Source organism: Schistocerca serialis, chromosome 5 (assembly GCF_023864345.2).
Source record: "Schistocerca serialis cubense isolate TAMUIC-IGC-003099 chromosome 5, iqSchSeri2.2, whole genome shotgun sequence".
In the NCBI taxonomy this organism is placed as follows: Eukaryota; Metazoa; Arthropoda; class Insecta; order Orthoptera; family Acrididae; genus Schistocerca; species Schistocerca serialis.
The window spans coordinates 602,367,611-602,394,864 of NC_064642.1; the positions used below are offsets into that span (position 1 = coordinate 602,367,611).

General features: G+C 39.0%; 1 protein-coding gene across 1 annotated transcript in view; it reads right to left on the reverse strand.

Annotated features, from left to right (window-relative positions):
* Positions 1-27,254, reverse strand: part of LOC126482288 (clavesin-1-like) — a 55,850-nt gene that overhangs the window by 11,300 nt on the left and 17,296 nt on the right. Inside the window, exons 2-5 of the mRNA XM_050106282.1 lie at positions 19,973-20,127; positions 19,048-19,207; positions 11,064-11,313; positions 1,355-1,465 (exon numbers count right to left, since the gene is read on the reverse strand). Of these exons, the coding sequence (XP_049962239.1) occupies positions 1,355-1,465; positions 11,064-11,313; positions 19,048-19,207; positions 19,973-20,123 (672 nt within the window). The 5' untranslated portion in view covers positions 20,124-20,127. The remainder of the gene's footprint in view (positions 1-1,354; positions 1,466-11,063; positions 11,314-19,047; positions 19,208-19,972; positions 20,128-27,254) is intronic.

The following is a 27,254-nucleotide window of genomic DNA, read 5'->3' on the forward strand; positions in this document are numbered from 1 at the left end:
CAGACACCACACTTGCTAGGTGGTAGCTTAAATCGGCCGCGGGCCGTTTAGTACATGTCGGACCCGCGTGTCGCCACTGTGTAATCGCAGACCTAGCGCCACCACCAAGGCAGGTCTCGTGATACGAGAGAGCACTCGCCCCAGTTGTACGAGAACCTAGCTACCGACCAGATGTACGAAGCCTTTCTCTCTCATTAGCCGAGAGACAGAATAGCCATCAGCTAAGTTAATGGCTACGAACTAGCAAGGCGCCATTAGCCATACAGTGATTGTACTTAAAGTCTCCTGTGTATCGTCAAGATCGATGTACCACCATGACTGAGTAAAGTTAAGTATTAAACCTGCTCCGTACTTTTCTTCCTAACATTAATTACGTATCCTGTTCCAGTACTTCACGCCCGTCGGCGTTAGTCTAGCTTGCCTTTTCAGCCATCTCAACTTCACGGTGTCGGCCCAGATACCGACACAACAGACACCATCATTTTTTCAGCACTGGCGGTTACCCGAAATTTTTTTGATGGCAATGAATCTGTGTGCTTCCATTGAGCTGACTGGCGCTTTGTTTCTGGATTTAAAAATGGCATCCACGTCTCATCCATTGTCACAACCGATGAACGAAAGTCCCATTCATGCTGTCGCTGCGCGTCAATATCGCTTGGCAACATGCCACACGGGCAGCCATGTAGTCGTCCGTCAGCATTCGTGGCACCCACCTGGATGACACTTTTCGCATTTTCAGGTCGTCATGCAGGATTGTGTGCACAGAACCCACAGAAATGCCAACTCTGGAGGCGATCTGTTCAACAGTCATTTGGCGATCCCCCAAAACAATTCTCTCCACTTTCTCGATTATGTCGTCAGACCAGCTTGTGCGAGCCCGAGGTTGTTTCGGTTTGTTGTCACACGCTGTTCTGCCTTCATTAAACTGTCGCACCCACGAACGCACTTTCGATACATCCATAACTACATCACCACATGTCTCCTTCAACTGTCGATGAGTTTCAATTGGTTTCACATCACGCAAATTCAGAAAACGAATGATTGCACGCTGTTCAAGTAAGGCAAACGTCGCCATTTTAAGTATTTAAAACAGTTCTCATTCACGCCGCTGGAGGTAAAATTCCATCTGCCATATGGTGCTGCCATCTCTGGGACGTATTGACAATGAACGCGGCTTCATTTTAAAACAATGCGCATGTTTCTATCTCTTTCCAGTCCGGAGAAAAAAAAATTGGAGGCCTTAGAACTTGAATGTACCTCGTAAAGCGTACCAGTGCGTATGGCTTTATATCCAAGCAAATTCCACTTTATAGATAAGAAGGAGAAAAAACACTGAAAGATACGCATGACTTACCCTCTTTTGCAACTTTTCAGACAGCGCCATCTTCACTATTTTCATGGCTGAATGTATGATCTTCGACGCATTCACCAAATGCAGTCCTTTCAACCTCCGGCGGTAAGCAGTCTATAAATAGCAAATTAAATACTTAGATTACTGCTAAGTTTTTTTTTAAAGCTGAAAATTTCAATATACAATGATTTGAAAGAATTTTCAATTGTTATTAACTAAACTGGATTTTAAACATTAACAGAAGTGGAACAAAAATTTAAATTTGTCATGTATTAATAACTAAACTGCTATCGAAAATTCTGTTACCATGACTTCTTCAGAATTCATGACGGCATTCAGCAACAAACTGTACGCATTATACCGCATAAAACGAAGGTAGCACCAAATCGATGAGAAAATATGTGCGAAGAGAAGTGGCATCAAACTCAAATAAGGTAATGCTACAGCCAGGCAACTTATGTAAACATATATAATTTTAGACTAGTTTTGAGGAATAGTATTACAGATGTATAAAAGCAAAAATAATTTCAGGGATTGCTACTAAATGAAAACAATGAATGGTTTACGCAAATGATAAAACTAACAGCTGAATACAAAGCCGATGTAGAAGAAATGGTGAGGGAGTTGAGGCGGAGAGCAATATTGACTTATCTGAATATTAGGATTAAATATTAGTATTAAATTTTGAAGAAAGGCAGATAACAGTCGAAGAATTGAAAATGAGTTGGTGAAACTTCACAGGACGCACAAATTCATTTACTTAAGAACTTGTTTAATAAGTATAAAAAGTTGTTATTACGTAAAGGGATGTATCGAGGATGGATCACGATGCTACTACAGTTTCAAGATATAATTAAGTTTACTGTGATAAAGTTAAGAGCTTACAACACTATAACACAACTACGTGAGAGATGGACAACTGAGAATATGAAGGTAGATGAGATGGCTAGTGGCACACAGCAAGAATGAGATAGAAGAGAGGACAGGGGCACTAATGGGAACCAATTGCTATGCTCAAAAGTAAGAGATTCCCAAAAACAAGACAATAGATAAAGTAATTATAGATTGGGGAAAAGTGGGAGCGGAACTCAACATCGATAGGAGCAGTACAGAGCAGGTATAGCCGAAGCAATGATTTACCCAGCTGTAGCGAGTTAGTAATCCGAAGAACATTTACTGTCATTTGCGCTAGGATGCGTATATAATGAGGATTGGTAAAGGAAAGGAAGCTGAAGGGGGAGTATAATTAAACCGAATATTTTTATGAGAAATAAATTCGGAAGCCCGTAGCAAAAAGCACAGTACAGCAAATTACTTTCAACTTGAGGTGACACTAACTTTTTATACTGTGATATTAAATATAAACCCGCAACGAAAGAGAGACAAAAGAATCGTTTACGTTAAAGTTTTTTGTTGGGGAACTGTTTTGATTGTCACCTACAAAAACTGAAACTGTCTAGTAAATATTTTGTTTATTGCTGGCACATGTCATGTTTCACAGTGAAACTCCACGCCACACCTCCGCAGAACAGCTCTGGAGTAACCAATTTCGGCAACTCTCTTTGTCGCCTCTAAAGGCGTGCTGCGGTACTGTGAAGAGGGAATTGCACTGTTTACTCGGGCTGCAGACGTGTAACTATAAACAAATACGAAATCAGTTACGTAACTTTATTTTCATAAAGTGATAATGAAAACTGTATGATTATCCCATGTATGTACACCACTTTATGTGCGAACCGTTTCGGCGTCATAAGCTCCCGTTTCACCAGTGGTATAAAGTGGCTTAACATTAGGTTGGCTGTAAGTAGGGTGGCACTGTAGGAATCTTATAATATACTCGTTGCAGCGGTGCCATTGTGACATCTCACATTTTTCCCACCTTTCATTGCGGATAGGAATTACATTCGTCAAGTTTTTAATAAAATTTCAAATAATTATTCGGCGATTACCATCCGCTTGAGATAATGTTAGCCAGAGATAAGAGAGTCTGCATGTCGTTGCCTACCTTCTTATGTTCTCGTTTCTGATGAGTAAGCCAAAAATTATGACTGATATGCCTGATTAGTCTTGAGTTATCTCTCTCGATTAACACTGATCGTGTGACTAAATAGAATACTGATCCGCCATTAGCAAAAGCAGACTCAAATAAACGGAAGATACTATTGTGATAATTTATTTTCAAGAGCGTTTCCAATTACCATAACTGATTATATAGACCACGAGAAATGAGAAATCTTAGATACCATTTACTCAATCATATTGTGCTAGTCAAGTTGAGCGAAAAATAAAAAAGGAATGCCGAAAATGTTATTAGATGATTCTTCAGTGTCTCGAGAGGTTTTTGTTGTTCGAGCAGTCCACGAGTTTGCTGCCAATCCGCAGTGTCCAAAGGACACAATATTTCGGCGATCAGACGTGTTGCCATTGTCAGCTCCACTGATAATTGAGATTCTGGGGGCTCGCGGCTGGCTTAATTCCCCTCCACTGCAAACCGTTCCCTCCGCGGTCCCGGCTGTGGTAACGTCGATGCAGTTGCTCGGTCTGCTCTGCTCGCCAGATTGTCTTCCAAATTATAGCCAGAGTTTGGTGCCAAGCATTGCTGACTATGACTGTACGTGTGGAAGATGGAGGGATTGTCTTTGACTTCTCCTTCTCCGCTTGTGCTAAATGGTGTTGAGGAGGTTGCAGTGGGTGCAATAGACGCTATGCTATTGCCTACTGTAGCCTTCATATCTGGCCATCAGGACCCACTGTAGTTTTCAGATACTGAAGCACACATACATAAAAAAAGCGTCGCCAAAGTGACGCAATTAATGTCGGCTTACTCCATCATAAACCTGCCTGCAACTACCCATGCCGGCCGTTGTGGCCGAGCGGTTTTAGGCGCTACAATCTGGAACCGCGCGACAGCTACGGTCGCAGGTTCGAATCCTGCCTCGGGCAAGGATGTGTGTGATGTCCTTAGGTTAGTTAGGTTTAAGTAGTTCTAAGTTCTAGGGGACTGATGACCTCAGCAGTTCAGTCCCATAGTGCTCAGAGCCATTTGAACCATTTTTGAAATACCCATGGACAATAATGATCCTCTTTGCCAAGACCTTCTCTCATTGGATGATTCCATGTCAGAACATCATGCCCGTCTCCTGTTGGATACAGAACAATCGTAGCACCCATGTAACATCGTTCCTCCCATCCATGGAGAGGAATCTGGCTATTACCATTCTTCCCCCAAAGCTACACCGTCAAACTCTGGCGCTACAAAGGCTATGTTCTAATATCTGAGACCAGCCCATGCAACACTGCGTGGTCTGATGATGTTGCATATGGACCAATGATCATTGTCGTAGCTGTACTTGCTATAGCAACAATCAATGTCTGTTAATTGCATGGGGGTTTGGATGGAGTCGCACTATTGGAGAGGTTCTTACGGAAGCTGCTGGTCTTCTTACTTCATTGAGTGTCCCCGATACTATGCTACCACTGCGGGAGTCGGCTTCGATATTGCCCATCTCCAAGAAGTGTGCTTTGACAAGGTTCCGGTTTTTTATGGATATAATGTCTATGTTACCCCATGCGCTGAAGGCGGTGGAGGGAAGGCGATATTCGTACTTTAAGTGATCGCGGTTGAAGATATTATTTATCTGCCATCAGACAAAGGTCTTTTCGGGTCATCAATGTTTACGCTCCCTCTGGCTTGCGAAAGTGGCAGGCCGGTGGGGCTTTATTCGGAAGAAGTCATGCCTTTTGTTGCGGACCGTTATGACCATTTTAATCTTAATAGTGACTTCCACTTTATGACAACCTAGAAGATTCAATTCCCATCATACGACATACAAGGAACTAAAACTGCTGGTGCAGCAGAAGAATCTTGCTGGCACGTGGCAACGTGTGCATTTAGATCGAAGTGGATTTACCTACGTTACGAGCCATTCGTCGTGTCGGCTTGAGAGCGTGTACGTTTCATCCGGTCTCTCAGCTGCGGCAATTGGCACTGAGTTGTGGTCCACGGCTTCCTCTGACCACATCGTAGTCATAATCACCGTCTCTCCAACGGCAGAGCGTGTGCCACAGTCGAGGCACATAGAAATTTAATGCCAATCATTTCCATGATCCAGATGGCAAGCAGTTAACAGAGATGACGTGAGGCACCTCGATGAAGTCTGGTGCTTTGAAAAATGGCAGGGGGGGGGGGGGGGGGAATGGAGGGCGGCTCCAGTGCGGTCGACAAACACGCTGAAATGTTTGGTAATTGCCTTCACGCATGACATGCAGAGAACGGCGGCAGCTAACTATAAAGGCCTCCTTCAAGTGATCCGCACAGGCATGCACAATAATCTGCTGAGAGCTTTGGACGTGGTACAAAGAGTTGATTTTGTCAATTCTCATCTGGCTTCTAGGAAAATGCATTTGGCCCTCATCTCACCAGTGATGAAGGCAGTAGCGAACTGGTTGCAAGCAGGGTTTGGCCATTTCGTGAGCGTGGGTCTTACCGTTACAGTTCGATATGACACACTTTCTTATCCTCCTCTGTAAGGATGCCCTGGGGTTGTCAGAGTGGCTGCCTTACTCCTGCACGATGGCTGAGCTTTGAACACTCCATCACAATGGTTTGTAGGGAACTCTGAGTCAGAAACTTGCTCATCTTTGACGAGTGTTGCCCATTCCAACAGCGCCTATTTCTCCTTTACTCTAGCACCTCAAGAACTTTTTCATGGAATAAAGTTATGTCCATACAGACTTCCCATGTACCAGGACTCCTATGGCATGTGACGTATATGGCCTAATGATTGGGGTCACTAACGGAACTTGGTGGGGCGCCGCCATTCCGAGATCGCACATCCCTTCGAGTGCTGATCCGTGCACCATGTTGTCGTCGACACGGAGGCTCGTCCAAACTGATATCTGGTTCTCAATGAGAAACACATTACGTGTCTCCAATTACATACCATTAACATGGCAGAATTTCTGCTTTCCCCTAGTGTCACACTTTTAACAGCGATGAACATTAACTGATGCAGAGGTGTGGGTGTGCAGAGGTAAGGAAAAATACTTTTCTTCTTTATGTGGCTTCAAACGCTGTGATGCCACTTTCGATTCTGTTCCAAGATGATACTTTTTCCGAAACACGAACACAAAAAAATGTCCAAATGTGTGTGAAATCTTATGGGACTTAACTGCTAAGGTCAACAGTCCTTAAGTTTACACACTACTTAACCTAAATTATCTCCTAAGGACAAACACACACACACACACACACATTACTGAAGGAGGACTCGAACCTCCGCCGGGACCAGCCGCACAGCCTACGACTGCAGCGCCCGAGACCACTCGGCTAATACCGCGCGGCCCACGAACGCTAACGCACTGAATTGGGTCTTTTCAAGTTTTCAGCAAGATCATCCTTGATTTTTTGAGTGTTTCTCAAACATTGTCATACCTCATCAGTTCACCATTCAAGGTATTACCAATATTATGGCAGTGTTTTTGGGTGGACTATTCCTGAATCCTCCCCATAGCTGCGGTGTGCCTGGTATGAGAAGGTGAAAATTTGATTGGTGTTCGTACTGGAACTTGACCGATTTGACCCATGTCTTAGGACTATGGAATGTTTATCGAGAAGAAATGTCTAAGTTATCCCCGCTGGGGCTTGGGGATCAATGTGAACCTATCTGTCTCCAACCGAGCGAGGTGGCGCAGTGGCTAGCACACTGGACTCGCATTCGGGAGGACGACGGTTCAATCCTGCGTCCGGCCATCCTGATTTAGGTTTTCCGTGATTTCTCTAAATCGCTCCAGGCAAATGCCGTGATGGTTCCTTTGAAGGGGCACGGCCGACTTCTTTTTCCTTCCTTCCCTAATCCGATGAGACCGATGACCTCGCTGTCTGCTATCCTCACCCCCCCACCCCGCACCCACCCCCATATCTGTCTCCAGCTGTTATGCGGTCGCTGTTTTGTTTTGTTCCGCCAGGAGGGCGTCCTATATTAATTTTTGTTGTATGTTATTTTGATTATGTCCCCAGATCTTAAATGAAGCTTGTAAGAGATCCATCACTAAGGAATTTATTGCTAGCGCACTCGAGTAGATTACCTTTGATGGATTGCTCACGCAATGCCTGCGATATGTGTGCTACAATAGAATCGCAGACCAGAGAGCACTGTCGCCAGCAGTAGTATTAGTAGCTCGCGGTTGGGCGCCTGTATCAGATCGATCGTAGAGAGCAGTTGTGGAGTTGTATAGCTCACGCAGAGCACTTGCGTGCTGGAGTTCGGACAATGCAGTCCAGTAGTGTTTTGTAGCTCAAGAAGAGCAGTAGAGTTATGGAATTACCAACGTCGGTAGCCGGAAACGATGGCGTTGCCTGAACGATGTAGTATAAGTTAAACGAAAAAGATTATTGTTCTTTATTGCTGCGCGCATGTGTTAATTGCTACAACTGGTTTTTGGACTATTGTTACATCAAAGTCACATGTAAATATTCTCAAAAATCTTTCAATGATAATCTTTCTTATAAAGATAACTTTTGACAGTCATTCATGGCTCAAATGGCTCTGAGCACTATGGGACTCAACTTCTGAGGTCATTAGTCCCCTAGAACTTAGAACTAGTTACACCTAACTAACCTAAGGACATCACAAACATCCATGCCCGAGGCAGGATTCGAACCTGCGACCGTAGCGGTCTTGCGGTTCCAGACTGCAGCGCCCTTAACCGCACGGCCACTTCGGCCGGCAACAGTCATTCATCTGAATTTAAACTTTGTACTAATTTCTCCTGTACATAGTCATGCCGATTATCGTAAAGAAAATCAGTTGTTTTTCATTCATAACAAAATGTAGTTGCCGGCATTGCACTGGGCAGTGCCAAAAATTTTTTTTTATAGGAGCAGATATATACATATCATCCGGCGACATCATTGAGGTAAAAATTTTCAGTTTATTCAGAATGATTTTTCAGGGCCATGAAGCAGCACTGCTGACGTCCATAGTTGCCAGTTTAGATTCACAGTCAGTTAATTATTGAAAGATTACATTAAGAGATTTCTTTTGAAAGGTTATATAAGAGTCACATGTTTATTGAGAGGTTAGTCACTTTTTTACTAGGAGGTTATGGAATTTATCTGTTGGGAGGTTACAAGCTACTGCATTTTCGTACCCTGATTTTAAAAAAAATCCTGATTAAGGCAAGTGTTCGGGATAAGCGGCAAGTCCGGGTTCGAGGCCCGGTCCAGCGCAGTTTTTCGTAGGTCGCCAATGAATTCGAGAATGGAAGTCACACCGAACAGTTTCTTTGAGCATAACTGTTACTGCAGTTTTGACCATTAGTTCCTTACCTCAAAGTACCCAGTTCAGGAATCTTTACCATTGTCACATGCACAGTTTTTTACTTTATAATTTTTGAGACTCTTTGAGTGTATTGTGAATATAGTGAGATTTATTACGAACCAACGAAATTAGTTTCTGTTAGAAATGAATAGGTAGGCCGTGCAAACACGAAAACGCGTAAAATTTTTCCTCATTTTTTGTTAAAGTGAAACTAGGAAATTAATGCAGCAATTTGGAACTAACCTTTTTCGTTGGGCAGGTAAGCTGGTACGATACTCTCCAAATCAGGAGTCGAACTGTGCATTTTTTTTTTCTTTATTGTAATTTGAACACCCCATACAAGGTGGGCTGGCAACGGAAAAGTGTACTCCGCTCTTCAGCCATAAGTAGTACAATAAAAGTGAAAGGGAGACAGAAAAGTAACAGACTGGCGGTTTAAAAAACAGTAGATACAATAATGAAAAAACATGAAGCCGTTCACACTCGACGAAACAAACAAGAAAACTGTCGGCACTATGCACAAACACTGACGAGTTAGACGACACATGTGAACGAAGGAGCGTGGACGGCGAAAAACACTGATGCACAAACACGACGGCACAGACACTAAACCGAGGGCGATGATCGAACTGTGCATGCTGAGCCCACCGTTAAATACCGCACAAAGCGATGCACACAGATGGCGCCACTCGCCAGGCGGTCTCCAGCACGGGATCAAATGGTATCGCTCATCACGAAAGAGGTGCACATAACAGGAACCGCATCATGTTTCCACCACAAGGCGTTAAAATAGTCCGGTCCATTTGCCAAGAGTTGTGTAGGCCGCTATAGAATGCACTGAAAGCAGAACCTTCGTCCTGCTTTCGAGTGATATCAGGCAAATAGCTCTCTTGTTCGCAGTTATAAGTGGCCGCAAGGCTTCATTCGGCCAGTTATTGATTCGGTTGCCAGCAGTTAGCAGTTTCAGTTATGAGCAAGCCACCACCAGCCGCCGCAAAATTTATCCAGTAATTGGCTTTGCTGGCACCAACAGTAGCCGGGACTGAACTACAATTATATTAAGTGACTATAGTTCACTGAGTTAAATATAGACCAGAGTTCAGAACTTTTAATTCATTTCCACGCTCACTCGTCAACCTGAAGCTGAATATTTGTGCACATATTATTTTAATAAATGCCTTCAAGAGCGGTACTCTGCCACCCACCGATCCTATACCACATACTCGTCCATCCCTGCATAACTCTTGCATCCCACCTCTTGCCTCATGGTTCATATCCTTGTAATAGACTATATGTAAGACCTGTCCATTGCATTCTTCCACCAGCACCTGCTCCAGTGTGGTCACAGGCTTTACCTGTCCCATCAAAGGTAAGAGTACCTTTGAAATCAGTCATGTGATCTAGTATCTAAGCTGCAGCTACTGTGCAGCATTCTACATGGGCGTGAATACCAACAGACCGTCTGTCCACGTGAATGGCCTCTGACAATCTGTGGCCAAGGAGCAGCTGGACCACCCCATTGCTGAGCACGTTGTCCAAGACGACGTTCTTCATTTCAATAGCTGCTTCACAGTCTGTGCCATCTGGGTCTTTCCTCCAAAACAGCTTTGTTCCCGTAACCCTCCTCCCCTCAACCTTCGATAGTCATTGTTATTATCCATCTACCGACTTAACTTTTCCCAACATTACACAGGCCTCTATTCCACCAATGCACTCAGTCTTTTTACTTCTCTCCTTTTGCGTTACGACCTTTCCCTCCCCTATCCACCCGCCATCTAACCACCAAACTGCATCTAGCTGCCCTGCCCTCTCTCCACCTCGTCCCTGTATGCTCCCACAAGTAACACTTTACCATCCCCCATCCCAGTCTCCTCCGTCACCCATCACCCAGCTGCCTCTCTTATCATGCGCTGCTGCTCGCAGTCTGGTTTCAACTGCAAGAGGCTATGGTCATGTGTGCATGAGTTCAGTTTGTGTGAGTGTTTGTTTACGTTGTCTTAGTTTCTGACAGTCTTTTAGTTATACCGATCTGCGACTCAGTATCTCCCCTGTATGGTGAGCAGCAACTATCTTTTCATAATATTGCTAATGATTCTTAATAGTTATTCATCCTGCTGCCGTCATACTTTTTATTGTAATAATATATTGCATAGTGACCAGACAGTTACAGGCTGCAGGCACGCCACCTCAATACAGAAACTGATTTCTGTGGCAAGAGATTGCTTCATGCCATTTTCATGTTGGGTGGCAAACTTATTTGGAGAACACATCAATCCACTTTCTAAGCATGTTCGATTTCCAGTCTGGTAAATAGTTTTAATGGCGGAAAGTTCCGTATGTGCTATACTTTTAATCGGTTACACCAGAATGGAATATTTTTTCTAAATTACCTTGTAGCAGACTTCGAGATTGCGGATGAGGTTGATATCAGTGCGCACGATGTGTCCACCATTCACGTTTGCCAAGTCGAAGACGATCACATCTCCAAGAGAGTAGTCTTCGACCAACATAATTTCCAATGCGCAGGTCATTGTCTTACCATACAGCAGCCAAATTATATTTGTCGGGTCTTTGTCCACTGCAGTCCAGACGTGCACGCGATATGCGTCCTTGGTGAGTCGTGGCATCGTCATCATTTTTCTGTAGCAGACACAATACTCCTGTTGGTAAATGCTTATGAGAAATAGGATAGTATATGCGGTTGACATAAAGTTACAAACTACGAAGTAGAGGAACAAGCAATAACTCATGCATCCAGAATGAATCCTTCACCCTACCGTGGAGTGTGCACTCTTTGGAAATATCCTGGTTCGTTAAAACTATGACTCGCGTCGGGATACAAATTCGGAACTTTGCTGGCGGCGCCCTCCTGAGGTATCTAGGTACTGTAATATTATTGGGATTTCCGTAGTATGAAAGCTGTGAATACCTTTGGAAAGACATTCACCTATCTGTATGTTAAATGATCAACTTATGAAATGAGACATATTCTTTGAAAGACATTTGTTTTATATAATTTACGAACTGTAAAGATGCGCATCCAGCACGGACGCTAATACATCGATTGCGCAGTCAAAGAAACATTTTAACAAAAGCTGAACTGACGTTCCGCTTTGATCTAAATAAAAGATGACAGTAAAAAAACATTTGTAGATCTTCAGATTTTAATGTATTTCTGCTTGTAATGTGAAAACGTAAAAGAAGGTCGACTTTAAGGTAAAAAAGTGAGCGGTCTTGCCAGCGTGCAGACAACATTATTAGTTAATGACATTCAAGTAATTTATGTTCGAAACTGTAAATCGGCAAGTTATTGTTATCGGAGGTGTTGAACAGTGCAAGAATTGTCTTTAACGAAGGAGAAAAGTAATGACTGTAATTTGTGACAAAAACGTGAACATAGGAGCTAGTACAGGACAGGCTGAAATCTGATTGCACCATAGAGTTAGAAAATTACTTATGTAAGTTATGCTGTTTATAAAGTAGCTCTAATTGCTTGTGAGAATTATTAGAATATATTTAGTGTTTACCAGATTTCTTATTCTATTCTTTTCCTTTATACTTTTTTAACCTCCATGCCATATTATTTTTAGAAATGTCAAACACCCTTTACTACAGCAGAAAATACTGCGGCATCCTGGTCGTGTACAGAAGGCCGTCCCTTGTCTTCTATACAACTCATAGCTGCCCCATTTATTAATGATTTCATTTGCAAATGCAATTTTTTTTACTGTTCATTGTTAAAGGTCCCTTAGGTAATTATAAAATTCATACTGATTGCGTAAAGAAATCCGGGTTGTTCTTTTCCAAATAATAAATGTCTTTGCGTAATCAAATACTAGCCTCCTTCTGACAACGATCAGGAGCCGACCAGAAGATGGACGTCTTCGACCGCTTTCGTGTCTCCTATGGCAAAGCTGTGCCAAACTGGGAACACGACATTCTAGTATGAAACACAGATTTAAATTGAAAGAATTGAAATATGTTTAAACTAATAAAAATAATAATAATTTTTTTTATCATACTAGAGTACCAATGACAACCCTCCCTCAGTCTGCGAGTCTAGGAATTCCTTCTGAAGTAGCAGACCCGCAAGGTATGCGGGAGAGCTTCTTTGAATCAGTAAGTGTAAAATATCCGTGAGTAGAATTCATTGTTGTACCACATAATACTTTAACGAGCCGTGGAATAGAACTTCAATAAATTTTCTGATTCCATTTTGAAATGGTGGCATGCACTTTATGTGAACTGCAGTCAGCACTCGTTTTCTGAAACTGCAAAAATTACTCGTCAGCAGCAGGCTTCATTCCAAATGTGAAAAAATGTTCCAAGGAACTAACGTTCCACTGCAACTGAAAATATTCAAATTTTAGATAATCTTGTCAGTAAAGTATTTAATGTCTACGTGTTACAGTATCACTCTACAACAAGGCCTTATTATTAAGTTAAATCAAACTAAGAGGAAATATTATCAAATACCAGTTACAAGTTAAAAAGAATTTCAAATAGAGGCTTTTGAGAAATAATGAAAGTTTCCATTTTAAAACAGGGAAAGTTCTTGAAACATTACAGAAACTCAGTTAACGTGCGAACATCACGTATTTACGTATTTTATCGAAAAAAGGCATTTACTCTCAACGTTCAAATTGGTGCACGGCTGAGGAACTATGGCTTAAGCGTTCACACGTTACGTAATTATTTACAAAGTATGCGAAGAATCTTTCTCCTTGTAAAACTCATTAACTGAAGAATTTACACTACCTTCAAAATAGCTTCCATATACTATACAACACTTAAATATGTAGAACAAATAACATTTATAAACGCTGGGCAAAACACTACCTGAAGTCTCACAACAACAAAAACAGTAGAAAATGACTGAAACTCCTTATCGAACGGTCCTGCATGCGATTCCAACATTTGTCACTAAAAAGACGCACTGACCAGAAATTATCATGTGTTGATAGACACACTATTCTCCAGATACAACACTTCACCCCATTTGTCCGTAGCAATGCAACGTGGTAAAACTTCAAAAATATTGTCGCAGGAAAAGGAGTCACTAAGCACAACTAATTGGAAGCAAATGTAATTCCTCCACTAAAGAAGCTTCTCAGTCACTCCTCTGACCAATTTCTCAGTATTATTCGTCAGTTAGGCACCATCACAAGATTGAAACAACAGAAGAGACAGGGAAGACCAAACACACAGCGGTGCATTTTCTCACAGTTTCGATTAGAGAGCTACAGAATGTTACGGAGATGCTCATCAAACTCCATTGGCAGACGCTGCGAGGGATGCGTTGTACATAAAATTGATCTTGCGAGGGCGTACATTCCACAAAGAGTCGAGTAACAAATTACCTCCTCCCAAAACCGCCACTCGAAGTGAAACGACAAGAAAATCAGATGTAATAGAGCTCATATGGAGGTTTCAGTCAGTTTACATCTTGTTCAGGCAGAGATCCCCAAATAAGATATTGGAATGTAAAGCTTACCCTGGAGCAGACACAAACTCAGATCAGAATTTAGTAGTGGTGAAGAGCAGACTTAAGTTTAAAGAGACTACTCAGGTAGAATCAATGCGCAAGTAATGTAACACGGAGATACTAAAGAATGAAGAGGCAAACTTGAAGTTCTCTAATGCTAGAGATACTGCGATAATGATAGCTCAGTGCTCAGTAAAGTTGTAGTGGACAAAAGGGCATTCATAAAGTTGGAAAGAAAACCACAGGAACAAGGAAATTAACTGTGAGCAAACAACGGATGATAGATCGAACACTTCCGCTGATCGACGAAAGAAGGAAGTAAAAAAATTCGGGTATACAGAAATACAAGTCACTCAGGAATGAAATCAGTATGAAATGCACAGAAGCTAAGGCGAAACGGCTGCATGAAAGAAGTGAAGAAACAGAAAAAGAAATGACTGTCGGAAATACAGATTCAGTATACAGCAAAGTCAAAACGAACTACGGTGAAATTAAAGGCAAGATTTTTAACATTAAGAGTGCAAAGGGAATTCCACTGCTAAATTACGAGAATAGAGGGGATAGATGGAAAGGGCACACTGAAGGCCTCCATGAGGAGGAAGACTTGCTGATGAAGTGATAGAAAAAGAAATGGGGGTCAACACTGAAGAAATAGAGGATCCACTATTAGAATCAGAATTTAAAGGTGCTTTGGAAAGATTTAGATCACATAAGGCAGACGGAATGGATAACATTCCATCGGAATTTCTAAAATCATTGGGGTGAAGTGGCAACAAAATGGCTATTCACGTTGGGGTGTCGTATGTTTGTGAATCCGATGATATATCCCTGACTTTACCAAAACCATCATCCATACACTTCCGAGGATTGCAAGTGCTGACAAACGCTAGAATTATCACACAGTCAGCTTAAAAGCTCATCCATCCAAGGTAATGACAAGAATAATTTACAAAAGAATGGAAAAGAAAATTCAAGGTGTTTTGGAAGACGATCAGCTTGGCTTCAGGAAACGTGAAGGCACCAGAGAGTCAGTTCTGTCATTGTAATTGATAATGGAAGGCAGACTAAACAAAGACACGTTCATAGGATTTGTCGACCCAGAAAGAGCGTTCGACAATGTGAAATGGAGCAAGACGTCGTAAATTTTCAGAAAAATAGGGGTAAGCTGTATGGAGAGACGGGAAATAAACAATATGTACAAGGGGGAACAACAAGATTTTAAAATCAAGAACGATGTGCCTCGATATAAAATGATGTAAGACAGTCTTTCGCCCATATTGTTCAAGCTATACATAGAAGAAGCAAACAAAAAATAAGAGGTTCAAGAATTAGGTCAAAATTCTGGGTGAAAGGATATCAGTGATAAGATTTGCTGTTGAAACTGCCGCCGTCAATAAAAGAGAAGAAGAATTACAGGATCTGTTGAATGGAGCGAACAGTTTAATGAGTACAGAATATGGATTGAGAATATAATCAAGAAATTGGAAAGTGATGCGAAGTAGTGGAAATGTAACATCGAGAAACGTAATATCAGAATTGGTGTTCACGAAGTAGAGGAAGTTAAGGAATTCTCCAACGTAGGCAGTAAAACAACACATGACGAACGGAGCAATGATACCATAAAAAACAGTCTAACACTGGAAAATAGGTCATTCCTGACCAAGGAAAGACTACTGGTACTAAATTTAGGCCTTAAGTTGAGGAAGAATTTCTGAGGATGTACGTTTGGAGGAAAAACATCGTGTGGTAGTGAAACATTGACTGTGGGAAAACTAGAACAGAAGAAAATCAAAGCGTTTGAGGACTGCTGCTACAGAAGAATATCGAAAATTGGGTGGAATGATAAAGTAAGTATTATGGTGTTTCTCTGCTGAATTGGCGAGGAAAGGGATGTATGGAAATCACTGACAAGAAGAAGGGACAATATGATAGCACATCGTCAGGGAATAATTTCCATCAAACTAGAGTGAGCTGCAAAGGGTAAAAACTGAGGAGGGAAACAGAAATTCTGATACATCCAGGAAATAATTGATGATGTAGGTTGCAAGTGCCACTCTGAGATAAGTTTGTCAACAGAGAGAAATTTGTGGTGGGACGTCTCAAACCGATGGTAAATTTTGCCTATGTTACATTGTCTGAAATATAGCTCAACCTTATTATTATCATTCAACATCACGTAAGGTTTAACGTTAATTGTATAGAGGGTAACATGTACTACTGCAGCATTTCAAGTAAGTGAAGATCCACCATGGAAGATATGAAGAAGCTGATGATGTAAGATATTCTCCATCTGTTACACCTTTGAAGAAGATGAGGATGTTCAGAGTCAAACAGCACAGTATTGCCACGATTTTGTTTTTGTAGTGGACATTTTGGAAATGATCGATAAAACACATGAGAAATGCGTCCTACATCACTTTGAATCTTGATTTTAGAGTTCGAAGAACCTGACTTAGAATGAATTGTATTAGATCTTCTCCCACTGTTTCGTCCGACTAGATTATAAGATATTTTGCATGGGACATTGGATTCGATTTTTCGAATCATAGGTGAGTAGATGATATATGGAAGAACTTAAAGCGAGAATAACGTTAACAACATTGAAAGTTTTTTCATCTGATTAAATGCTTTGCCAGTACTTCATTTCGCACAGGGGAGAAAACAGAGACGTAGGAAAAAAAACATGGGTGTCTAGTTCTCTTCAAAAACTATATTAGCTTGTCGTGTGCGAGTACGAGGACATTGGAAAAACTTGTATTTGGAGAGAGCAGTATCCATATTCTGCTCTTAGCGTCTCATTACACATAAAGCGGAGTGTACAATTCGGCATTTTTCTGATACTGGTCTAATGCCAAAGTATTTCTTCAGTAAACTAGGCGACGATAACAATTTGAGGGTAACGCTGACTATCATACAGGAAAGTACTTGATGGTAAAAAAAAAATTACGACTGGTATATCATCTTTTGGAAAATAAACTGTCATTTGATGGAACAAAAATTTAAAAAACCGTGTTACCTGAGCACAAATACAATAGGAAAGTTGCTACACAGAACGACATTATTTTAGCGTAACATATGAATTTAAATCGTGAGTAGAATACAACACATGCAACTGAAAAATGAAACTGAAAGAGATATTTCAATATGTATTAAGGTACACTATTAAGTGATCCCTACTTTTCAGTTTGATAACGAGAGTTCACTATCTGTTTTCTACCACACACCACGCATCTGGTTTACATAGAAAAAATGTAGCTGAGGATGCAGTGAGCATATATGTCTTTTGGTTCTGTGAGTTGATGCTAGCGGATCCATAGTTGTCATACGGTTTTGCACAACAACGTCGAAATAGGCTCTGAAATGAGGTACGAAGAGGGCGGTGTCACTTTGTGGGTTGTCACCAATGTTTAGGAATAAAAGTACAAACAACGGAAGTGCTGGTCATGTTGTTAACATATTTAGTGGCAACAAAACTGTTGAAATCTAGATCACAGGAATAAAGTCTTCTGCGTTGAAATGATGACACGACCGCACATTTTAAAGGTGCGTTTCACTAAACGAGTTTTTAAAAAGGGATACCATTTCAAGCAGCCTAACAAAACTATCGAACGCTGTGAGATCGAAACAGTCATTAAAAGAACTGTCGAATTTTAAAGCAAAACGACTGATAAACCTTATAACTGATTTTTCAAAGACATAATAATAAATTTGCATAACCAGTTACACTGCTATGAGTATTATTTTATATTTTAACTACAGCCCTATTTCAATTATACAACCATCATCATGTTATCTGTAATAAATCTTGGTAAATTTGTTGTTTAACGTGTGAGTTACGAACAATGAGATTTTACATTCGTTTTCAAGTCCTGACTTCCATGCAACATCGTTGCTTCTGCTGTCTATTTGTTACTGACTGTATTTTACGGCCGGCCGGGGTGGCCGAGGGGTTGTAGGCGCTATAGTCTGGAACCGCGCGACCGCTGCGGTCGCAGGTTAGAATCCTGCCTCGGGCATGGATGTGTGTGTTGTCCTTAGGTTAGTTAGGTTTAATTAGTTCTAAGCTATAGGAAACTGATTATCTCAGAAGTTAAGTCCCATAGTGCTCAGAGCCATTTGAACCATATATTTTACGTTAGTATAACAGAAATAATCATTTTCGTAGTTTGGTCTGACTCTTCGTTTATTAGAGGTCAGAAATAAAACTGTCTGTAGTTGACGTTTAGTGACGGCAGTTGTGACAGATTTCAACATCATACTGAAGTTTATTTCTGACTACTATTGAACGAAAAGTCAGGACAAACTGAAAACTAATCATCGTTGTTACATTAACTCAAAATATAATCAGTAACAAATAGGTAGCAACTGGAACAACGATACTGCAGGGAAGTCAGGACTTGAAACATATGTAAAATCTTATTATTCATAATTCACATGTAATACAAGAAATGTACCACATATTTATACAATGTTCAATTACAGCTATCCTGACGATGGCTGTGTAGCTGAAATAGGACCATAGTTCAAATAAAAAGTAATACTCACAGCAGCGTATCTGGTTATACGAATTTATATGTCCTTGAAAGACATTCACTATGCAGCAGTCCCAGAGGATCCAAAAATGATTTTCCATTTGATCGTAGAAGCAAATATTTAAATACTGTTTTAGTAAAATAAAAGGTTCTACTGTTTTTCCAAAAAATGTAATATTTTCATTTCACGAAGAAGTGACAAGATAACGTATGCCTATACTTGGTTAGACAAGAGTCCAAACATTGGTACATGTGCCCTTCACAATCATATATCCATTACAATACAGCATGAAAAGCTACTGAACATATAACAATTCTTTATTAATTTAGAAATACTAAAGACAGGTCAGAACTCACAAGTGCTTCATTAAAAACTGGAAGTCGCTTCCTCCAATATCTCTGTTGATTAGTAACTCGGGAAATCTGTGTTTGAGGGAGAAGTATGCGTCTAATCCCAGTTTCACCTTCTCCATGCTGCACTTGGAGTTGATGTACATTCGCTCAATGAGGGAGTCGTCTGGAACACAGATTTCATCTAGTGAATATAAAGGTAGATTTTCACAAGGATACTAAGGACACAGGAAACAGAAAGGATTCTCATATGGACAGCTGTTTTGCTATAAAGAATTTCGTAAGATGGAACTGCTAAGAAATGTACTTTTTCAGTTTTTTTACTATATATGTGTCTTTAAAACTGTCGTATGGTACCACAATCATATACTGCACATAGGCATACGCTTTCACATTGTTGCTTTACGTAGTATGCATAATATTAAAGAGTGTAATAGCATATCAAAGCAATCCTAATCACTGAACAGATAACCAAGATAACCAGCTGATAGAGGTACATAAAATTTGAGGTTAAGGTGTAAAGCTGATCATAGTAATTCAGTATTTTCCATAAGCCAAGATGGAGACAATGAAGTAGTAATAGAGAAGTAAATTTAAAATGAACGTAGGCAGTGACTACTTCCTTCTTGAGTCGCAACCACAAATTAATATACAAAACTATAAGTTTTTGTTTCACAGATATCAATAAAAAACCTGATCATCAGTAACGAGATATGGTGGATTTATTTCTGCACTTGTAAAATTTGTAACAAATGGGAGTGAATTTTAGATGCAACAATGATAAGACAGTGCTGCTGCAGAACTGCTAATGAAAGAGATAAATAATATTTAAATGTACAAAGCATTACATGTGAGTGGCTACACCAATTATGATGATGGTATACACATTAGTAGCGTAATATATGGCCTCTAGTGTGACAAATGTACCGACCTACGGCGTCAGGTAAGTGTGGCTGCATCCTAAGCCACTCTCGCAGTGACGTCACAGCCGTCTTGATGTCATCCTCGTTGGTGCCCACCTCCCTCCTGACGTACGCCATCTCCTCAGCCGTGATCACCAAGTATTTGCCGGTGTCAGTCATTGCTCTAAAACAGAAAGTAGACTCAGTCGCTTGAACCAGAACACCAGTTCACTAATAGTAAAAGCCAAATGTGTTAGACACACAACCACAGATTGCTTAGAAGGAATCGAAGAATAAGGATTAGAGTTTATAAAGTCTCGCCAACAAGGTGGGGTTGTTTCAAGGATCGGGGTGGAAATCGGCCGATCCCTTTCAAAGGCATTTGCCTGGAGCGAGTTAGGAAAATCACAGAAAACCTAAATCAGAATGGTCGGACGCAGGCTTTACAAGTCCAGTGAGCTAACCACTCCGCTTCCTCACTCGGTAAAGGAGCAGAATTCCTCAAGAATAGGAAGGCAGGGCAGAGAGTAAAGTTACTCCGAATAGTTAGTGACAGGATTTTCCTCGTCAGAATCGACATCAAACTAACGCCAGTAACGGAAAGGAAAGACAATTATCCCAAAGAATCAATGTGGAAAGAGGCAGGGTACTGAAATAATTTCTCTAAGTGAGTAATGTTGCTATAGTGAATATCACAGTAGGCTGTTCAGTTGAAGAGGAAGTTACACATCTAAAAAAGACAATCACAGTAACTGATCAGTCAGGTATAGGTAAAAGAGACGGAACTGTGAAGACACCTTGGGTAACGACAGATGTATTTCAGTTGATGGACAAAAGAAGGAGGTACAGATATCTCAGATTATGACAGAAGTATAGTAGTCAAAGTCGCTAAGGCATAACATATGTAGAAAGTGCAGAGAAGCTAAGACGAAATGGCTACAGCAAAAATGCGAGTCAGTCAAAAGAGAAAAGGTCCTCATAAGGACAGATTCAGCGCACAGAAAAGGTAAACTTCGTTGAAATTAGGTGGAATGATTGCACTGAAGGCCTCTACGATGGGGGGAGCTGCATGGTGTCATAGAAGAAGAAAAAATGGGAGACAACATGAAAGACAGGGTTAAACAGAGCTTTGGAGGAACTGAGATCAAGTAATGTGGAAGGCGCGGATAACACTCCTACGGAGTTTCTAAATTTTACAGCTCAATTTGCTATCTAAAATCTATGTGACTGGAGACATACCATCAGCTATTGTGAGTAAACTGAATAAAGACGAGTAGTACAAATGAGATTCACGTTAAATCTAACACCAGGACTTGGGGGACCAAGAAGTAGACAAAGCGAAAGGATTCTACTAGCTTAGAAGGAAAATGATACATGACGATGAAGAAAGGACTTAAAAAAGCTGAGTATCAGAGGCAACCAGGACACCCCTGCTTAGAGAGGTCTACTAGTATCAAACGTCGGACTTAATTTAAGGAAGAAAATTTTGAGAACGTAGTTTTGCTGCATTGCATTGTATAGAAATAAATCACAGATAGTTTCAAAGCCAGAAAAGAAGAGAATCGAAACATCTGTGTTGTGGTGCTATAGAATCATCTTGAAAATTAGTTGGACTGATAGGGAATGAGGAGTGTTCATGCAGAATAGATGAGGAGAGAAATATGTGAAAATCACTGACAAGAAGAAGGGACAAGGAGATGGGACATCATGGAATAACATCCATAGTAGCTGAAGGAGATGTGGAAATTATTAATAGCACAGGAATATATCGACTGTAAAACTCTCTAACACAGAAATAAAAAATTGGAGATGTGATGTACATACACAGACAAGCAAATGATTACAGGTTTTCCTAAGCTGGATTATTTATTCAAGAGAAAGAGGTTCGCAATCTGGGTAAACCAAAAACGCTTTTTTTAGCTTTCTGCTTGCCTGTACATGCACTTCACACCTGCCGATTCTTGTCCCTCTCAGATGATTCCTTTTTGGCGCGTCGCTTTTGTTTTCTTCGTTTTGTCTTCGAATGTATTTCGAAGAAATACTTGCGGATGTTAATTTTGTTGCACTGTGCAGAAGAGTTTGACCAGGAGAGGAATTCGTGACGGGCTGCGTCAGACCATCCAGAAGACTGATGAGAGACAAAAAAGCCCAGTGAAATTAAATTTTCCTCTAACTGTGTATTTTAACCACATTTCGTCGACAACTTCAGAGACGGAACGTAAATTCTACGAAAGGCGAACTGGGAAGGAACTGTAACTTTTATGTAAGCCAACTCCCAATAACGCAAAAAATTAAATGACTTCGAGTAACTAATTGAACGAAATGAGCAGAATATTTTTATGTGTAATGCAGTCATAAGTTCTTCTTTTGAGAGGCAAACTCTGTCATAAAGATTATGAAAAATATCAGATCATTGCTATCAGAGGCTCAGCATTCGTTTTACAGGTACGTACTTGGCGGCCGCGGAGTTCATGAGGACGAGCCTCGCAAGTATCTAAGACTTCTGTTACCATAAATTATGGGAATGCTTCGGCGGCCACTGTACAATGCGGCAGTCGCACACTGTGTGCCACAGGGAACTGGAATCTTGGCTTGATCCTGCTCAGTGTGGGACCAAGTGGAACCCTAGTAATTATATTCCTCAAATCCGAGCGGACTGGATGTACCGCTGGTGGCTTTCAATAATCAGTCTAACAAGAACATGGTTCAAATGGCTCTGAGCACTAAGGAACTTAACATCTGAGGTCATCAGTCCCCTACAACTTAGAACTGCTTGAACCTAACTAACCTAAGGACATCACACACATCCATGCCCGAGGCAGGATTCGAACATGAGACCGTAGCGGTGGCGCGGTTCCAGACTGAAGCGCCTAGAACCGCTCGGCCACAGCGGCCGGCGTCTAAACAGAGGGCCTGAATAACCAGTTCTTCTGATTCAGGTATTTTTCAAGAGTTCTTATGATAACAGCAACAGAATGCGTGCTGTCGGTCATAATGTTCTTCAACAGCTACAAAAAGGAAAAAAAAAGAGTGGGATAGAGGGCATAGTGCGCTTTTTCAAATGCCAGCGCTTTACATATACTATTCTCGGTCTTAAGGGAGAAGCCACTTGCGGCAAATGTGGTAAGGCCATTCACGAGGGGGTCAGTTGTTCATCGCCTCTGAAGTGTGTTAATTTGTCTGGGCATCACTGTCCATATTAAGGACTGCAGCAATATATTTCTTGGAGATCGTAGGAAGTACTCGTAAATGATAAACAAATAATTTAATTTACATTTATGACTGGAGCAGAACAAAAAAGTACAATTTTCAATACACTTTCTGGCTTAAAAGAATTATTGTTTTTGGTAAGATTTAATATGTGATGATTTTCACATCACTGTAAGTGTGGCCGATAAACTATACGAAATAAACAGTAGTAATCAATCAATAATGGTAAAAAACTCAAATTTTCTCAACATAGGATTAAAAGATTCTGTTCAAACTGTTCCTGTTGATGTAAAGTTGATTACATTTGGTGAAATATTTTAAATCTTATTAACTTTTATTCTATATAAATGAATAATCATAGTCACATCTATCGTTTGATGCGAAAAAAATGTACTGAGACCTGTAATCCTCACACATTAACAACTAAAAATGGATGACAAAGAATTGAAGGTCTTTGTACAGTACGTAAAAACAGAAAGAGTAATTCGTCAAAAAATTTGTAGGTTAAGTGCAAAGTAAATCACTACTCCCTAATATTCATAACGAAGTCATTAAAGAATTACATAAACCAATAAGAAAAAAAAATTTCAAACGAATACATGTAATTTCTCTCAGTATTTATGATCTATGTCAAGCCAATCTAGTCGAAATGGGTTCCAGCAAATCGAAAGGAATTTTGAAAATTAATTGAGCATATAAATTTTTATTGACTGTTATTGATGTCTTTTCTAAATTTGCTTGGGGTAACCCAGTTAAAGATAAAACAGTTAATAATGTTGTTGATGCTTTTGAAATAAATATTCAAGTCGAGACAACCAAAAAATTTACAGACAGGAAATGGTAAAGAATTCTATTATAAAGATTTTCAAGAACTGACGAAAAAATATAACAATCATTATTCAATTTTCACAGAATGAAAAGCATCTGTTGTTGAAAGATTTAACAGACCACTTAAAGAAAAGATGTGGAAGAAATTTAGCTTTGAAGGAAATAAAATAGGTCTATATAGACTCGAAATTAGTTGATGAGTACAACAACACAAAACATTCTACTATAAAAATGAAACCAACAGAAGTTAATGAAAAGAATTTAAGACCCATCTTCCAGATGCGGTTAAAAATAGTGAAAAATCTACAATTTAGAAAAGGGGATAAAGTTAGAATAAGTAAATTAAAAGGACATTTTGAAAAAGGATTTTCTGCTAACTGGTCAGCAGAAATTTTTTAAATTGAATTTTTTATTTTAACTAATCCAATCACGTATAAATTGAAATATATCAAAGGAAATTTTTATGAGTGAGAGCTACAGAAAACAAAACATTCTGATTTATATCTTGTTGAAAAATGTTTGAGAATAAAGGAGATAAAGTGTATGTCAAATGGCTAGATTCTGATAACTGACATAACAGTAGGGTAAATAAAAATAATATAATTATTCAATGATTTTGGTTACATATTTAAAGGTACACTATTGAATAACACTCAGTTAATTTAATAAATTTTCTAAGGAAATACAATCATCTTCACCAACATTAATTCTCATGCTTACACTTGAATTCTTTATAATTTTTAGACCTAGTAATTTGTCATGTTAGCAGGAAAAGATATTTCAATTAATAAAAAATTTTACCCTAAGAATGAAAAAAATTGCATTTTCAATTTTCCTAGCTGTATGTTACCAGAATGAAGAGACCTCTACACTCATAAATCAATTAACTGATGAATGTGTGAATTACTTGTTCAATCTCAAAGGACACGAAATTTGTAATGTTTATGAATATTTAAAAAACAGACATGAATTCAGTCTGAGTAAGATTCTATATTTTATTATAGGTTATATTTTACTAAATATCTAATTAAAAATCATTTGATATTTTTTTAAGATTTGAGTGTTAATGTTTCACACCTCTCAAATTCCATAATGAATAAAGCACAAAATATAATTAGTTATTAAACACTGGAACCCAAATATCTTTAAACCAAGAACCCAGTTTAACTGATTCTTTTCCTCAATAAATTCAGAAATAGTCATCACAGTATTAGATGTCACTGGAATTGACTTCGTTTATATATAATAAAAATATATGGAATAAATTAAGATTGTATAGTGGGCACATGCTAAATTTCTTCATAAACATTTTTTCTCTTCTCATTGATTTCATCAACAATATCGTTGGATTGCCCAGATTATTTATCAGCAAAATAAGACAGACTGTTGAAATGCATATTGTATATTTCTTTTCTGTTGTCTACTCTGTGTATAGCAAAACAAGTGTTAAGCATATTCTCTACTAATTTGTAATCTGTACATGTCTATTTTCTGACATAACATATTTTATCATCTTTAGGTCTTTCACTATTATAACTGTATAATCTTCTTGAAAGATGATTTTCTGATAATACACCACCAACTCTGAAATACTTTTTCTTGGCATATTGCTTAGCTGTGGCAATGTAAACAATTTGCTCTTTCTTCATTTCTGCCACATCACGTATTATATCATTTAAATATAGACATTCTTTTTCCTTTTCTTTTAATTCTTTAACCTGTTGTTCAATAATTTTCTGAGACTAAATGGCTTTATATTCTTTCACATAGTCAGCATAATCACGAAATATTACTTCCAAAGCAATATAGTAATCTTTAAATTGCGTTAGCTACTTTGGTTCTCAACCTTATTACACGATTTTTAAAGTTTATAACCAACAGTAAAATCCATGTTTTTATTTAAATTATTTGGTGTTATATTTTTTTATTTCTTTTGGATATATTCATATTCTAAGGCTAACAGATCATTGAGTTTTATTTCAGTATAATCTAAATTATATTTGTTGAAAGATTCAATAAAATTCTTCTTATATTGTGTTAATTTCTCAGCCACTGATGCTCCAACTTTAATAAAGCATAAAATATCATTCGTAATCTAAATATCTTTTTTGTTAAATCATGGAAACAATATATCCTCGAACCTTGTTACTAAACTTAATACATACTTCTTCTCTTAAATGAATTCAAAACTGTTCAACATGAACGAAGTTGATGTTGATAGAATTATCTCCATTTATATAGAAATAAAATGTAGTAGATAAATTTCAACTCTATAGCACTCTGCATATGGAATATCATTTTGTTTCAGAAATTCGAGATAATGGCCTTCATTTCTTCTTAATGTAGCATCAGTCAAATATTTGATATCTGTAATTCCTTTTAAAAATGCAGGGATTAAGTTATTAATACCTGGAAAGACATAGAGAAAAGCTAAGATATCATTTGCAACTAAAACATTTTTCTCTTCAGATAAAGGAACCCAAATATCTGTAAACCATGAGTACAAATTTAGCTGATAGTTATTGTGGTTAATAAACAGAGATATATTCATGATATACAATTCAACAACAGAAGTGGGTGTATTTGATGTTGATGGAATCAACTCCTTTTATATAAAATAAAATATGTGTAAATTCTATAGCACTCAGTTAATTCTTCAGGGTTCACAATCATCAATCCTGTAATTCCATTCTTAATAAAAGACAAAATATTTCATGCAGTAGATATTTACCACCTGCAATTCATAAAATTATATTTTTCTGGAGTGTACAAACAGTTGAGGTTCAGTGCAAATGCTGCCACTCTAACAATTTCCTTTTGAGTGTGTCATTATGGATTACAATTTCTTTTTCATGAAATGTGTATTGTACAGTGGACTCACACGTGAGTGATAGTACTAGTGATAGGAAGAAAATGAAGAGTGTAGATACTTTATGTATACAACTATCTATACGACAGCAACAAGTGATAGGATTCATTTACTGAGGAATAATTTTAGTTAGTCTAATGAAAGAATTGTCTCAATGAATGGAAGTTTTGAAGAAGCATAAAAAAAGGGAAGTGGAAAAGTCAAGTGATAACTTCCATGCACATAAACATAAAAAGGATAACCATCCACATTTTTGTATAGAATGTTATAAAATGCTTAGAAGAAATACATGTAATAATAAAAAAGAACGTTTTAAACAGTTTATATCTAATTACAAGAATACTTCGGAAAAATTTAAGGGCATGAAAGATTTTCTTTGTTTTTACAATGAACAGGAGTTAAAT